Source organism: Pongo abelii, chromosome 18, assembly GCF_028885655.2.
Source record: "Pongo abelii isolate AG06213 chromosome 18, NHGRI_mPonAbe1-v2.0_pri, whole genome shotgun sequence".
Taxonomy (NCBI): Eukaryota; Metazoa; Chordata; class Mammalia; order Primates; family Hominidae; genus Pongo; species Pongo abelii.
Window position 1 is genome coordinate 71,626,411 of NC_072003.2, and position 17,823 is coordinate 71,644,233.

The window sequence follows — 17,823 nt, forward strand, 5'->3', positions numbered from 1 at the left end:
CCCTTACTGTCTCTGCTCCAGCCAGAAAAAAAAGTGGCTGCAACCCCTGGGGCTCCTTAAATACCACCAGGCATGCTTCCACCTCCAAGGCCATCACTCCCTGGAGCTTTCCAGATGCCTTCTTTTGCCTCCTTCAAGTTTTGGTTCAAATGTCAGCTTCTCAATTTGGTCCTCCATGCAGACATTTAATTAAAAAATGTAACCTCCTCCATCCTGGCATTCCTCATCTTCCTCCCGTTTCACTCTCCCCTATTGCATTTTGTCCTTCTAATACACTACATATATACTTGCTTAGTTTTCTCTCTCCCCATGTTAGATGCAAACTCCACAAAGTCGGGATTTTGTCTGTTTTTGTGTTTTGTTTTGTTTTTTTTTGAGACGGAGTCTCGCTCTGTCGCCCAGGCTGGAGTGCAGTGGTGTGATCTCAGCTCACTGCAAGCTCTGCCTCCTGGGTTCACGCCATTCTCCTGCCTCAACCTCCCGAGTAGCTGGGACTACAGGCACCCACCACCAGCCCTGGCTAATTTTTTTTGTATTTTTAGTAGAGACAGTGTTTCACCGTGTTAGCCAGGTTGGTCTCGATCTCCTGACCTCGTGATGTGCCCGCCTCAGTCTCCCAAAGTGCTGGTATTACAGGCGTGAGCCACCGCACCCAGCCAATTTTGTCTGTTTTATATACTGCTATATCCCCATTACCTAGTGTAGTGCTTGATATAGTAGGTGTACCACATTATTTGCTGAGCACATTAATTAAATGAAAATATCATACCCACATAAAGGCTAATATGGTTAATGTTCATAGCAGCAGTATTCGTAATTGCCAAAAACTGAAACAACCCAAATATCCATCAACTGGTGAACAGATAAACCAAATACGGTATATTTATACAATGGAATACTATCCAGCAATAAAAAGGAATCAAATACTGATTCTTTTTTTTTTTTTTTTTCCTTTTTCCGAGACAGAGTCTCACTCTGTCGCCCAGGCTGGAGTGCAGTGGCGCGATCTCAGCTCAATGCAAGCTCTGCCTCCCAGGTTCATGCCATTCTCCTGCCTCAGCCTCCTGAGTAGCTGGGACTACAGGCGCCCGCCACCACGCCTGGCTAATTTTTTGTGTGTTTTTAGTAGAGACGGGGTTTCACTGTGTTAGCCAGGATGGTCTCGATCTCCTGACCTCATGATCCACCCACCTTGGCCTCCCAAAGTGCTGGGATTACAGGCGTGAGCCACCACGCCCGGCCTCCAATACTGATTCTTGCTGCAACCTAGATGAACCTCAAAAACATTATGCAGCCAGGCACAGTGGCTCACACCTGTAATCCCAGCACTTTGGGAGGTCAAGGCCGGCCAATCACATGAGCTTAGGAGTTCGAGACCAACTTGGCCAGCATGGCAAAAACCCATCTCTACTAAAAATACAAAAATTAACTGGGTGTGGTGGCACACACCTGTAATCCCAGCTACTTGGGAGGCTAAGGCATGAGAATCGCTTGAACCCGGGAGGTGGAGGTTGCAGAGAGCCAAGATCACACCACTACACTCCAGCCTGGGTGACGGAGCGAGACTCTGTCTCAAAATAAAATATATATATGCTAAATTAAAGAAGTCAAAAAATGACATATTATACAATTCTATATGTGAAACGTCTAGAAAAGGCAGAAAATCCATAGAGGCAGAAAGCAGATTTGTGGTTGCCTGGAGCTGGAGGAAGGAGCAGGAGTAACTGAAAATGGGCATGAGGAAACATGGGGGGTTGATAGAAATGTTCTAAAACTGGATTGTAATGATGGTCACACAATTCTATAAGTTTATTACAAGTCATTGAGTTGCACACTTAACAATGGTTGCATTTCATGATATGCAAAGTATACCTCAATAAATCTGTTTTCAAAAAGTTAATTTAAAAATTTGAAAGCCACTGTATTAGAAGTACTCTGTTAATGAGGCCAAGGCCACAAGCTCAACCCCTTGGGAGCCAATGAGATTGCTTGGACTCTATTTTCATTTCTTTTGTTGAATACATAGGTATGTATGAATCTCTAATCTAGGCCCCATAAGAGCGAACATGGCCCTGCCCTCCAGGAGTTTATAATCTAATTAGAAGTTAAAATGCACAGAAATAATTACAGACAGACTACAGAATAGCACATTAAGGACATGCTAGCAAAGTCTGTGGTACTGGTGCAAAGACAGCTTTGCAGGGAAAAAACAGGAAGGAGAGCAGGATTTAAACAGAATCTTAAAGAGTGAGTAGGAGGATAATAAGCACGGTTGGATGCTAAGGACTGCCCACAGGCTACCCTCTTTATCCACCTTTCCCTCACATGTCATTGTCATAAGGGATGCTGGAAAATATAGGAAATATAGAAGCATCAGCAACTCAGGGATGTGTCCTACCGGCAGAATGTCTGGTTAAACATAGGTGCTTAGCCTGTGTCTGTTGAATGAATGAATGAATGAATGAATGAATGAATGAAAATGTAGGATAAGATTAGCAGCATTTCAGGTAGATTGTGGATTAGCAAGAAGAGATCACACCACACACACACATACACACACACACACATACACACACACACGCACACACACGTGCACGCACACACACATGCACACACACGCGCACACACACATACACACATGCACACACACACACACACAGAGTCAGCATCCGCAAGGTCACATCTTCCTTCGGGTGAAGGAGACAGAGTCAGTGCCCAGATGTACCTGAACAATATCTCTAGCTCTCATTTTTCAGCATTTCAAAATCCCCAAGAATTCACCCTTGACTCATTGCAATGCTCTTTTACCCAGGTGTTTTTAATACCAAGTTTAGTCCAAGAACCACGGCCAGAAATCCATTTCCTTCCAAGTCACTAGTGTTATCTTTATATGGGAAGGCAACACCTCAGCATATTATTACACATATCTCCCTAGGTCCTTTATGTGTATATTTTTTCTTCTGACCCAAATAATAAGATTTTTGTGGATAAGAACCATTTTTTTCTTCTATTGAATTCTTCTTACTGAGTGGGAATACTAAGTGATACATTTGCTTGTGAATAGAGTGAAATGTTTAATAAGATCTCTGTAGATGAAAAGATAAAAAATGGATAGATGGATGTGAATGACTGAACAAATGAAAAAAAATCCTGGAACGAATACATCCTTAGTGATGATCTAAAGCCTTTTCTGTATATCCTGTCTCTATGATAGAACAAGAAGCAAGCACAGGCATTAGCATTCGAGGAGTCAGAGGTGGAATTCGGATCCAGTAAACAGTGTCATCTGAGACAACTCCAGCAACTGAAAAAAAAATTGCTGGCCCTTCAGCAAGAACTGGAGTTTCGCACAGAGGAGTTGCAGACTTCTTACTGTTCTCTCCGCCAGTATCAGTCCATCCTAGAGAAGCAGACTTCCGACCTGGTTCTTCTGCACCATCACTGCAAACTGAAAGAAGATGAGGTATAGACAGATTAACCATGGAAATAACCCACATTCTTAGGTACCTGCAGAAATCAGACCAAACCCACTAGAAAGCAGACGCTGGACTTAGAAGAGCTTTGCAACATCCCGAGCAGGTTTTATAAACCTTCCCCCTTTAATTCTTGATCTTTTTGAAGCTGAGCAGAAGGAAACTAAACTGAATGGCATAACTCGGTGAGAGCCCCAGTATTCATGTATGTGGAATATGTGGAGTGTGTGTGCAGGCGTGTGTGTGTGTGTGTGCGTGTATAAGTCCATCTTCTCCATTCTATTACCATTGCAATTTAAATGCAAAAGACTGTAGGTCTCTGAGGGTTATCAAAGAGGTATAAGGTCCATTAAATCCACCATTTTTAGAAAAATAAGGTCTTGATACTATATAAAGTCCTGGCACCTGCACACTAGATAAGATAACCAGACGTTGAGTGGGAGTCAATCATTGAGAGTACCAGGTAATTTTTTTAGACTGGAGTTTTAGATCATATGGACTTCACTTAAGTGTATTCAGGGCATTAATTCCCATTCATGTTCCAGGGTGGTATTTTCTAAGCCAAAGAGTATCACCCCTGTAGAATCCCAAATAAATTCCAAGGACCCAAAGCTGCAGCACTAAAACCACTTGAGCAGTGATAGCACTAGCTGCAGTAAACCGTGGGTTCTAAGTGATGGGACAGATATATTCTTCCATCCTGGGGTTTCCCCTGGCATTTTCTTTCTTTAGATTTAAAGATAAAATTTCAAGGAGTTAGGTTCTATTGGAAGGACGGAGAAGAAAAAAATATTTCAAAGAGTGTTTTGGATGGTGCTGTTGCTTAAGGACTAACTTCAAGGACTTTAGGAAGGACCTTAAAGACCATAGACTTTTTAAAAAGGGAATATTGTCACGTAGTGAAAATCTGCTGAAAAGAATTGAGAGTGGGAGGAACAGAGAAAGGTTATTCTAATCCTACAAATATAATCTGTGACTAAGCCTGTGCGCACACACATAGTTTTAAAAAGACAGCGCAGGGCTGTGTTAAAACTTACCGGTTCACTACAACTTAAACAAAAGGGTCCAGCCTAGATAAAGCAACCCTGAATGAGTTGGGATTCTATTTAGCAGCATATAACAGAAAATAAAGAAGCTAGTTGATTTCTGTGTCACATTTAAACAGGTCAGAGATGGGGGTCTGTTGCTGTTACGGCAACTGCGTGTGCCATCAGGTCTAAGGGTCTATCCTTGGGTTCCACCAGCATCAGCTCAGGGCTTCCATGCTCAAAGTCACCTGAGGTGCCTGCTGGAGCTTCAAATATCACATCCTTTTTTATTGTTGTTGTTGAGATGAAGTCTCACTTTGTTGCCCAGGCTGGGGTGCATTGGCCCGATCTCGGCTCACTGCAACCTCCGCCTCCCAAGTTCAAGTGACTCTCCTGCCACAGCCTCCTGAGTAGCTGGGATTACAGGCACGCACCACCACACCTGGCTGATTTTTGTATTTTTAGTAGAGACGGGATTTCACCATGTTTGCCAGGCTGGTCTTGAACTCCTGACCTCGGGTGATCCGCCCATATTGGCCTCCCAAAGTGCTGGGATTACAGGCATGAGTCACCATACCCGGCCACATCCTTGTTCCAAATAATCCAGATAAAAGGGCAGAGGACCAGGTGACAAGGGTGGAAGGGAAAGGCACACTCCCCTCCTTTTAAGGACACTTTCCGGAAGCCACAACACCTTCACTTAAATATCCCTGGCCAGAATTAGTCACGTGGCAACAGCAAGTTTCTAGGAAGCCTAGGAAATGTGTGTTTTAGGAGGTGCATTACTGCCCCCAGTAGAGTCAAGGTTCTATTACTAAGGAAGAGCAGGAGAATATATACAGGACTCGGCAAATAACAGTCACTGTCAAAGATCCCAAACCGAGAAAGCATTGAGAAAATTATTTTAGACATTCTGCCAAGTTCCCCCAATGTCTTGTTGCACAGCCTCATCAAACTTCTGTCTAAGGTTGGGTTCACTCAACAGCAGACCCTAAGACAAGGATATAAATTCAAGTAACTAATTCCGGAGGTGATTCCTGCATGCACATGAGCAAGTGAGTCAAAGAAGGACCGGAAGCCCATAAAGGACATTGGTATTGAGTAGATTGCTTGCTTGGTCCCTCTGGGGAACTCTGGGAGATAGTGTAGAACATGCCTCAGAGTGAACCCACCAACATACCCCCAGTCATTGGTTGAGGGCTGTTCCTGAGGGCGTTAACTCCCCAGCACTTCAAACCTACCCTGTCTTGCCTCTCTGGTTGAATGGGCTCCTGGTATTAGAGAAGCCCTGAGGCAGAGTTGAATATGCTTGCAGTGGGAATGGGGTTAACTTGCAAAGAAATAGCAAGTGCCCAGGGGATATGGGCTGGCCACTGACAGCTTCGGTTACAAATATTTGGATATAAAATATTCCTCTCCTCTTCTCCTTACATAGTAGACAACTTACACAAAGTTATCCTTTCCTAAGAAGAATCTCAAATGACAGACAGCAAGTATAATGAGCTTAAACTAATGGAACATGTTCTATCAGCATTCTACATTGGATTACTTAATATAAAGCCATCCTTGATGACTCTTCTGCTGTTAACTCCTTCAACACATCAAATTCGAGCCATACAATTTAGCACACTCAACTACCTACAGCTGTTTATTCATTTTAAATCTTATGTCCCCAAGATTGTGAAAGTTTTAAACTCTTTGAGGGGTGAGCATATGTCTAATATGTATATATCCCCTCTGCACTTAACACAATGTTCATGAGCTTTCAATAAATATCTGTCAGTTGGTTGACTAATTACTTGATGAGGAAGAAAATAAATCTAAACAAGGATTGTGCAAGTCCCAGAGGAACTTTGGGTCATGTTCCCCACCTATCTCTTGGGAACTTTCCTGACATAGTCCTGTGTGCTGGAGGAAGTCCACATTTTCTAAGTTCAACCTCTAGAGAATGCCTGGGAAGGAAAAAATACCAGCATTTCAAGCCCTTAAAAAACAGAGCTATACAAATTCATTCCTATTAATCAACTAGCAAGTATTTATTGAGTTCCTGCCACATGCCGGGCAGAAAGGGAAATGGATATGGTCCTGCCTTGAAGGAGCTTACCTCTAACTAGGGCCACCTTTTTTTATTTCCAATCATTAACATCTTGATATTACATACTGTAGCTTTTAGATCTGTGCAGCCTCCCTTCTGTTCATCTGGTCTTCTGGTTTAGATACAAGACTTCTCTGCAGGGAATCTTACAACCGCATCCTTTCCTCATTACGTGCTTCCATGGGCTCAATGTGGATTTATTCCTACACCTACAGGTGATTCTCTATGAGGAGGAAATGGGAAATCACAACGAGAACACAGGGGAGAAGCTCCATTTGGCACAGGAGCAACTCGCCTTGGCCGGGGACAAGATCGCCTCCCTAGAGAGGAGCTTGAACCTCTACAGGGATAAATACCAGTCTTCCCTGAGCAACATCGAGTTACTAGAATGCCAAGTGAAGATGTTGCAGGGGGAACTCGGCGGGATCATGGGTCAGGTAGGACTTAAGCCAGGCCATTCAATCCAGGCAAGTGGACGTGCTCCCAGGTGGTCCCCTCAGACAGTCCCAGCCTCCTCCACTGGAAACCCAAACTTTTACCCAGATGTCACTTCCTGCCCTTGATTTTGTGGCCCTCAGCTTTTGAACCTCCAGCTTTCACGTATCCTATAAGATCACTTCTTCACAATTTTGAGGCTCTTTAATTAACATAAAGAGCCACCACTTCAAATAACGCCAAAAGAGAATTACCAAATAAGCTCCAGCCCCACAGTTCCCTGTGGGGTTGGCTGAGCCTTTGTTGAGATTGCATCACAGCTCATCTCCTTCTGCCCAACCCTGCTTCCTCCCTCTTCCTTTCACAGGTGTTAATACGAACAGCTCTCCCTAACAATGGCCAATCTTTTGTTAGTTCTCATGGGGATCCGGCAGGGGGCTCTGCTAGGCCACAGGACTCATGCAAACCACAACTTCAGGATCAAATAGGAGGAAAAAGCTATGAAACATGGGAAAGAAAAGTCAAAACACCTGATTTGTTTCTTTTTTCTTTTAACTGCTGTTTTTAATTACACAAGTAATACAATTATTATAGGCTCTCTAGACAGAAGTACGGAGATTAAATATGAAAGTCTGCCTTCAACCTCTTCCCCATCATTCTCCTCCTCTTCTTAGGTAATTACTTGAATCATGTGTTGAGAATCCTCTCAGGGCTTGTGCTATATACAGTTACATATATAAATGGGCAGGAGGTTATTTTTACCTAACTGGTTATCAATGTGGTTTTAAAACTTACTTTCAAAATGCACTTTTTTTTTTTTTTTGAGATAGTGGTGCAATCTTGGCTCACTGAGGCCTCCATCTCCCAGGTTCAAGTGATTCTCCTGACTCAGCCTCCAGAGTATCTGGGACTACAGTCACGCGCCACCATGCCCGGCCAGTTTTTGTATTTTTAGTAGAGACATGGTTTCGCCGTGTTAGCCAGGCTGGTCTTGAACTCCTGACCTCATGTGATCCACCCACCTCAGCCTCCCAAAGTGCTAGGATTACAGGCGTGAGCCACCGTGCCCAGCCTAAACTCCACATCTTAACAATTTATTTTACTTAGTACCTTGTATTCTGTAGTAGGGATGTACTACCTATTGACCTGTTTTTTCCTCTCTTTTACAAACGAGCTGTAATTAACTTCCTTATTTCTTTTGGATAATTCTTGAAGTGTGATTGCTGGGTCAAAGGATATGCTTATTTTTACTGTTTAAAGATACTTCTAAATTATATACCAAAAAGGTTCTACCAGTTTACACTTTTACCAACAATAATTAAGAGAGTGTATTTCCCCACACCCATCCACACTGTACGTTTTCATTCTTTTAAAGTTGTGCTAAACGCGATGTGTAGGGAGATAACGTTTACTGGTTACAATTTTCATTTCCTTAATTCTAATAGTTGCAGGTTGGCTTCCCCAGGAAGCCAACTCTAAGACAGAGTAGTGTGCAGGACGTTTTTAGGGATAGCTCTTGGTATTAACACCAGTGAAAGGAAGGAGCGGAAAGCAAGGTTGGGCAAAGGAAGAAGTCGAGCTGCGATGTAGTCTCAACAAAGGCCTCAGCCAACCCCGCAGAGCTGGATGAACCTTCAGAGCCTTGCTAAATTGAAGGGAAGGGAGCTGGCCTTTAAGCCTCCATGTCATCATCAGTTATGGGATGTGGGCCCCATAGGGAGAGGTGCTTGGCCTTGGGCAAAGCAGTTTTCTTCGGCCTACACAATCCCCCCTAAAGGGCAATAAGTCCTTCATTGCCAAAGGGGATCTGGAAGGCCCAGCACAGTCTCCACCACACTTATGAAGGATTGAGCACTATTCATAAGCATATTTGTCATATGGATATCTGTTTTATGAATTACTTGTTAACTCATTTTTTACTGGGTTTTTAGTCTGTTTTTGTATTGGTGTATAGGAGCTTCTTAATATATTACAGGCAATAATGCTTCATTACATATGTGGCAAATATTTTCTCCAAGTCTGTAACTTTTCATTTTACTTTATTATTGGTATTTTTAACCATACAAAAGATTTTAATTTTTTTATTTTTTATTATTATACTTTAAGTTCTGGGGTACATGTGCATAACATGCAGGTTTGTTACATAGGTAAACATGTGCCATGTTGGTTTGCTGCACCCATCAACTTGTCATTTACATTAGATATTTCTCCTAATGCTATCCCTCCTCCAGCCCCCCACCCCCCGACAGGCCCCCGTGTGTGATGTTCCCCACCCTGTATCCATGTGTTCTCATTGTTCAACTCCCACTTATGAGTGAGAACATGCGGTGTTTGGTTTTCTCTTCTTGTGTTACTTTGCTGAGAATGATGGTTTCCTGTTTCATCCATGTCCCTGCAAAGGACATGAACTCATCCTTTTTTATGGCTGCATAGTATTCCATGGTGTATATGTGCCACATTTTCTTTATCCGGTCTACACTGCTGGGCATTTGGGTTGGTTCCAAGACTTTGCTATTGTGAACAGTGTGGCAGTAAACATACGTGTGCATGTGTCTTTATAGTAGAATGATTTATAATCCTTTGGGTATATACACAGTAATGGAATTGCTGGGCAAAATGGCATTTCTAGTTCTAGATCCTTGAGGAATCACCACACTGTCTTCCACAATGGTTGAACTAATTTACACTCCCACCAACAGTGTAAAAGTGTTCCTATTTCTCTACATCCTCTTCAGCATCTGTTGTTTCCTGACTTTTTAATGATCACCATTCTAACTGGCATGAGATGGTATCTCATTGTGGTTTTGATTTGTACTTCTCTAATGACCAGTGATGATGAGCTTTTTTTCATATCTTTCTTGGCTGCATAAATGTCTTCTTTTGAGAAGTGTCTGTTCATATCCTTTGCCCATTTTTTGATGGGGTTGTTTTTTTCTTGTAAATTTGTTTAAGTTCTTTGTAGATTCTGGATATTAGCCCTTTGTCAGATGGATAGATTGCAAAAATTTTCTCCCAATCTGTAGGTTGCCTGTTCACTCCTCTGATAGTTTCTTTTGCTGTGCAGAAGCTCTTTAGTTTAATGAGATCCCATTTGTCTATTTTGGCTTTAGTTGCCATTGCTATTGGTGTTTTGGTCATGAAGTCTTTGCCTGTGCCTATGTCCTGAATGGTATTGCCTAGGTTTTCTTCTAGGGTTTATATGGGTTTAGGTCTTACATTTAAGTCTTTAATCCATCTTGAATTAATTTTTGTATAAGGTGGAAGGAAGGGATCCAGTTTCAGCTTTCTGCATATGGCTAGCCAGTTTTCCCAGCAGCATTTATTAAATAGGGAATCTTTTCCCCATTGGTTGTTTTTGTCAGGTTTGTCAAAGATTAGAGGGTTGTAGATGTGCGGTGTTATTTCTGAGCCCTCTGTTCTGTTCCATTGGTCTATATATCTGTTTTGGTACCAGTACCATACTGTTTTGGTTACTGTAGCCTTGTAATATAGTTTGAAGTCAGGTAGCATGATGCCTCCAGGTTTGTTCTTTTTGCTTAGGATTGTCTTGGCTATACGGGCTCTTTTTTGGTTCCATATAAAATTTAAAATAGTTTTTTCCAATTCTGTGAAGAAACTCAGTGGTAGCTTTATGGGGATAGCATTGAATCTATAAATTACTTTGGGCAGCATGGCCATTTTCATGATATTGATTCTTCCTATCCATGCGCATGGAATGTTCTTCCATTTGTTTGTGTCCTCTTTTATTTCCTTAACAGTGGTTTGTAGTTCTCCTTGAAGAGGTCCTTAACATCCCTTATAAGTTGGATTCCTAGGTATTTTATTCTCTTTGTAGCAATTGTGAATGGGAGTTCACTCATGATTTGGCTCTCTGTTTGTCTGTTAATGATGTATAAGAATGCTTGTGATTTTTGCACATTGATTTTGTATCCTGAGACTTTGCTGAAGTTGTTTATCAGCTTAAGGAGATTTGGGGTTGAGACAATGGGGTTTTCTAAATATATCAACATGTCATCTGCAGACAGAGACAATTTGACTTCCTCTTTTCCTAATTGTATACCCTTTATTTCTTTCTCTTGCCTGATTGCCCTGGCCAGAACTTCCAATACTGTACTGAATAGGAGTGGTGAGAGAGGGCATCTTTGTCTTGTGCTGGGTTTCAAAGGGAATGCTTCCAGTTTTTGCCCGTTCAGTATGATATTGGCTGTGGGTTTGTCATAAATAGCTCTTATTATTTTGAGATACGGTCCATCAATACCTAGTTAATTGAGAGATTTTAGCATGAAGCGCTGTTGAATTTCGTTGAAGGCCTTTTCTGCATCTATTGAGGTAATCATGTGGTTTTTGTCATTGGTTCTGTTTATGTGATGGATTACGTTTATTGATTTGCGTGTGTTGAACCACCCTTGCATCCCAAAGATGAAGCCAACTTGATCATGGTAGATAAGCTTTTTGATGTGCTGCTGGATTCAGTTTGCCAGTATTTTATTGAGGATTTTCGCATCAATGTTCATCAGGGATATTGGCCTAAAATTCTCTTTTTTTGTTGTGTGTCTGCCAGGTTTTGGTATCAGGATGATGCTGGCCTCTTAAAATGAGTTAGGGAGGATTCCCTCTTTTTCTATTGATTGGAATAGTTTCAGAAGGAATGGTACCAACTCCTCTTTGTACCTCATGTAGAATTCAGTTGTGAATCCATCTGGTCCTGAACTTTTTTGGTTGACAGGCTAGTAATTACTGCCTCAATTTCAGAACCTGTTATTGGTCTATTCAGAGATTCAGCTTCTTCCTGGTTTAGTCTTGGGAGGGTGTATGTGTCCAGGAATTTATCCATTTCCTCTAGATTTTCTAGTTTATTTGCATAGAGGTGTTTATAGTATCCTCTGATGGTAGTTTGTATTTCTGTGGGATCGGTGGTGATGTCCCCTTTATCATTTTTTATTGCATCTATTTGATTCTTCTCTCTTTTCTTCTTTATTAGTCTGGCTAGCAGTCTATCTATTTTGTTGATCTTTTCAAAAATCCAGCTCCTGGGTTCATTGATTTTTTGAAGGGTTTTTTGTGTCTCTATCTCTTTCAGTTCGCTCTGATCTTAGTTATTTCTTGTCTTCTGCTAGCTTTTGAATTTGTTTGCTCTTCTCTAGTTCTTTTAATTGTGATGTTAGGCTGTCAATTTTAGATCTTTCTTGCTTTCTCTTGTGGGATTTAGTGCTATAAATTTCCCTCTACACACTGCTTTAAATGTGTCCCAGAGATTCCGGTATGCTGTGTCTTTGTTCTCATTGGTTTCAAAGAACATCTTTATTTCTGCCTTCATTTCATTACTTACCCAGTAGTCATTCAGGAGCAGGTTGTCCAGTTTCCATGCAGTTGTGCGGTTTTGAGTAAGTTTCTTAATCCTGAGTTCTAATTTGATTTCACTGTGTTCTGAGAAACAGTTTGTTGTGATTTCTGTTCTTTTACATTTGCTGAGGAGTGTTTTACTTCCAATTATGTGATCAATTTTAGAATAAGTGCAATGTGGTGCTGAGAAGAATGTATATTCTGTTGATTTGGGGTGGAGAGTTCTGTAGATATCTATTAGGTCCGCTTGGTGCAGAGCTGAGTTCAAGTCCTGGATATCCTTGTTAATTTTCTGTCTCGTTGATCTGTCTAATATTGACAGTGGAGTGTTAAAGTCTCCCACTATTATTGTGTGGGAGTCTAAGTCTCCTTGTAGGTCTCTAAGAACTTGCTTTATGAATCTGGGTGCTCCTCTATTGGGTGCATATATATTTAGGATAGTTAGCTCTTCTTGTTGCATTGATCCCTTTACCATTATGTAATGCCAGAAAATTTTAATTTTTATGGAGTTGAATCTGTCAGTCCTTTATAAATTCTAGGTTTTATGTCTTGCTTAGAAAGGCCTTCACTACCTTCAGGATTATAAAAGTTTATTGTATATTTTCTTTAGCACTTTTATAATTTTGCATTTTTATGTTTTTATCTTTAGTCCATCTGGAATATATATTTTATACGTATAATGACATAAGTCTCGAATTTTATTATTTAAATGGATATCCAGTGGCCTCAAAACCATTTATTGAACATCCCAAGCCTTCCACACTGGTTCAGGTACCAGCTCACAGACCGATTCTTCTGTACACGGGACCTTCTCTGGACTCTGTATTCTTTTTATCTTTCTGCCGGTTCCTGTGCCAGTGTCAGAGTTTTTTAGTGACTTTAACTGGTAGCTTGTTTTAATAGATCCTATTAGGACAGGTCCTCCTTCACTCTTCTACACTTTCTATTTTTTCTTTGCCATTTTTTTATTTCTTCTCTTAATGAAATTTAGATTTATGTTGACTGACTTTCCAATTATGTACTAATTTGGGGGAAATTAGCATGCCTTATGGAATATGACATATTTTTACGTTTATGCAAGTTTTCTTGTGTGTCTTTCAGTAAGATTTTGTACTTTTCTCTGTAGATCTCACATATTTCTTGCTATGTTTATTCCTGGACATATTTCAGTTGTTACTGGTTTTATAAATGGGATCTTTTATACATTTAATTTTATTAATTTTTTTTTTGAGATGGAGTATCACTCTTGTTGCCCAGGCTGGAGTGCAATGGTGCAATCTCGGCTCCCTGCAACCTCCGCCTCCCAGGTTCAAGCGATCCTCCTGCCTCAGCCTCCCGAGTAGCTGGGATTACAGGCATGCGCCACCAGGCCTGGCTAATTTTGTATTTTTGGTAAAGACAGGTGTTTCTCCATGTTGGTCAGGCTGGCCTCGAACTCCTGACCTCAGGTGATCTGCCTACCTTGGCCTCCCAAAGTGCTGGGATTACAGGCGTAAGCCACCATCCCTGGCCAATGTTTTTTGTTTCTGAGATGGAGTCTCACTCTGTCACCCAATCTAGAGTGCAGTGAGGCAATCTCTGCTCACTGCAACCTCCGCCTCCTGGGTTCAAGCAATTCTTCTGCCTCAGCCTTCCAAGTAGCTGGGACTACAGTCACGTGCCACCACAGACAGCTAATTTTTGTTATTTTTGCAGAGACAGGGTTTCACCATGTTGGCCAGGCTGGTCTTGAACTCCTGACCTCAAGTGATCTGCCCACCTCAGCCTCCCAAAGTGCTGGAATTACAGGTGTGAGCCACCACGCCCGGCCTAATTGTATTATTACTGATGTATAGGAAAACTTCTCTCTTATCCTGCCACCTTACTGAGCTCTCTTACCAGATTTTCACTTGACTGTCTTAGATTTTTCTAAATTGCTTTCCCTTTCAAAATTTACACAACTTATTTTCCACCTTATCATATTGACCAGCATCTCTAGAGCAAAGTGGAATTGTAGCCTCTTTGCCTTGCTCCTCACTTTAAAGGAAGTAATTCTAGTATTTCACTAGTAAGTATAATGCCTGTTCTTGGCTTCTTTTCAATATCCTTTCTCAAATTCTAAGTATGACTGTCTATATTTAGCTTATCAAGAATTGTTATTAGGAATGAATGTTGAATTTTATCAGATGTTTTTATTAGCATCTATCCATCAATGAAGCAGATTACACGAATAGATTTTCATATATAGAACAATCTTTATGTTCCTGGAATAAACCCTATTTGATCATAATATATTATTAATAATTTTAATGAACTTTACTAAATTTGTTAAAAGTTAATTTTTTTCATCTATTTTCAGAAATGAGATTAATTTGATGGCCTAAATTTTTGTGCTTTCCTTGCATATTGGTGTCTGGATTATGCCATCCTAATATAATGAGCTAGAAAGCTTTTCACCTTCTTTTAAATCTCTGGAACTGTGTATATAACATAGGAAATATCTATTTCTTTAATATTACAAATAAACCCAACTGTTTCTCATTACTGTGCTCGGCAGTCCCTTTACCTCTTCTGCATTCTTGGAGTTTTCCTTTTGCTGTAAATAATTCCTTCTTAATTCTTTCAGAAACAATTGTGGGTGGCACAATTTCTCAATATTTCCATGTCTGAGCAATTTGTATTTTGTCATCATCCTTGAATGCTAGTTTGGCTGGATATACAAACTTTCAAAAACATCTTCCCTTAAGTCTTCAAAGATACTGCTGCATTTCCTTGTACCACCCAGTATTAGAGATGCATTGTTAGATGTCAATGTGTTTCTCATTTTTCATAGATTACCTATTTTATCTCTTTGAACACTGGAGGTTTTTAGGCTTGGGGTGTCAAGCCATTCAACACTTCACTAACCCTTTTAGTCTGAAGATCTACGTTTTTCTTCACTTCAGAGAATATTTCTCCTATTCCTTCTAAATTAATTTCCATTTTTCATCCCATAGTATTAAGAAGATACGTAGATATCTTCTTCCTTGTTAGCTTTTCTGTTACGCTTTCCAGTCATTTGCCCCTATAGACTCTGCATTATCTACATGAACATTATTTACAGTCAATTTTAGATTTCTGCCTGGCCTTCCTGCAGCTTGCTCACAGAAGGCTTTCATGCTCACTGAACATGAAGTATTCCTAACTTTACCTGAAAAAGCCCAGTTAGGGAGACAAGTTTAATGGGGAAAGGATCTACCATCCAAACTAGAATGCTTTGCTTTTTTTTTTTTTTCACCATGTATATCAGTTTACCCCCTTATGATTGTGAACCAATAAGAGGGCAGTAACCTTCATGCATGATTTGAAATGATCTAGGGAAAGACATTTAAAACAAACATAGTTCAAGGAAAATAGCCATACTCATGTTGATGACAGTGTTAGGTGTTAATTTCTTTGAAGGACAATAGTACAATATCCAATTTTAAATATGATCTGGGAGTCCTACTTCTATGAATTTAATGTACACAATTACCAGAATAAATACTCAAAGATTTATGTACAAAAGTATTCATTTCAGCTTTGTTTCAGAAAAAAAAAATATGGAAACAACCTATATTCTCATCAGTAGGAAACCAGATCAACACATTTAAAAGCAATTTAAAAGAACAAGATAGAAGCACATGTACTAGCATTGATAAATCTCTAACACATCTTGCTGAGTAAAAAAACATTTTTTATGTTTTAAAAAGCCAACATAATTTATATTGTACAGATTCATTTATATTATGTAAATATAGTATAAACTTCTAGAATATGCACAGACTGTCATCTCCGGAAAGTAGAAAGATAATGAAATTAGAAGTGATGGTCGAAGAAAAATTCAGATCTGCCTGTAGTGTTACAATGTTTTAGAGAGACAATATAAATATAATTACTTGTGTAATTTAAAATTAATTTTAAAAGAGGAGTAAGATAGATCAACAAGTAACAATATGAAAACTATCTTAAATAAATTGTCAAGTGAAAACACAATGTTTAAATACTGTATAAAACACTCATTTGTCCACCAGGTGTGGTAGCTCATGCCTGTAATCCCAGCACTTTGGGAGACTGAGGTGGGTGAATCACCTGAGGTTAGCAGTTTGAGACCTGCCTGGCCAACATGGCGAAACCCCGTCTCTACTAAAAATACAAAAAAATTAGCCCGGCATGGTGGCGCATGCCTGTAATTCTAGCTATTTGGGAGGCTGAGGCAGGAGAATCACTTCAACCTGGAAGGCGGAGGTTGCAGTGAGCCAGAATAGTGCCACTGCACTCCAGCCTGGGCGACAGAGTGAGACTCCATCTCAAAAAAAAAAAAAGACTCATTTGTGTAAGAAAAAAAGTGATTTTTATGCAAATATGCATAAAATATTCCTGAATGATATCCAAAAAGCTGGTAACATGGATTGTCATCAAAAAGGACACCTGAGTCATAGTTAGGATGGTGGAAGACTTATCGTTCAGTGTCTTCTCTTGTGAACCATTTGGACTTTTTACCATGTATATGCACTGGTTAATATTTTTTCTTTTGTTAAGGAAACCATGATTTCCATATATGAACATATACCTTTAGAATATAGGTCTAGAGATTTTCCATGCCCATGGAATTCTGAAGTAACTCACAAACTATAAGCAAAACCAACCCATTATTTTTAAATCTCTCAGGAGCCTGAGAACAAGGGTGATCATTCAAAGGTACGGATATACACTTCTCCTTGCATGATTCAAGAGCATCAGGAGACCCTGAAACGACTGTCTGAAGTCTGGCAAAAGGTCTCTCAACAGGATGATCTCATTCAAGAACTTCGAAATAAGCTGGCCTGCAGTAACGCTTTGGTAAGTGCCTTCTTCTAGAACATGTCTCTGGGAGAACCTCAATCAAGACGTGGGGAGAGAAAGGAGGGAAAAAGAGTCACCTAAATTAATCTTTTTCACCAAGAATCCTCAAATGTCTGATATATACTTGCCCCCCCACTTTGTTCATATTCTCCATGGTAATGCTTCTCCCCATCCACATAGTTTGAGATTCTAAAGAATCTTAAAATCTCTCACACAACAACCTAAATGCCCATCAGTGGGGAAATGGTTAAAGAGATTAAGAGAAATAATCAAAGAGATATCCCTATTGTGGAATAATATGCAGCCAGTAAAAAGGACTAAGCACATCTGTAAGAGCTGCATGGAAGGCACTTTGTGACTTATTGTCAAGAACTGACAAGTCAAGAACTGAACTTGACTTGTTCAGTCAAGAACTGAACAAAAGTTCAGTCCGACTTTTGTTTTATCTCTAATGATAATACTAATATATAAGTACAAACTGAATTTTCACAACTGTCCTCTCCCTTAGTGGAAGTGATAGAGGGGAGAATAAGTGAAGAGGGGGTTTCACTTTTCCATGCTTAGGTCTTATTTGAATTCTTTTCAACAAATTCAAAAAACCATAAAA

General features: G+C 40.2%; 1 protein-coding gene across 10 annotated transcripts in view; it reads left to right on the plus strand.

Moving 5' to 3' along the window:
- The window catches only part of PMFBP1 (polyamine modulated factor 1 binding protein 1), a 556,696-nt gene that overhangs the window by 514,570 nt on the left and 24,303 nt on the right, over positions 1-17,823 (plus strand). For 9 of the 10 annotated variants that reach the window (XM_063717359.1, XM_063717360.1, XM_054534056.2 and 6 more), the window contains 3 exons: positions 3,215-3,463; positions 6,812-7,033; positions 17,043-17,213. In XM_063717359.1, coding sequence (XP_063573429.1) covers positions 3,215-3,463; positions 6,812-7,033; positions 17,043-17,213 — 642 coding nt within the window. The remainder of the gene's footprint in view (positions 1-3,214; positions 3,464-6,811; positions 7,034-17,042; positions 17,214-17,823) is intronic. The other variant, XM_054534060.1, reaches the window with a different exon arrangement.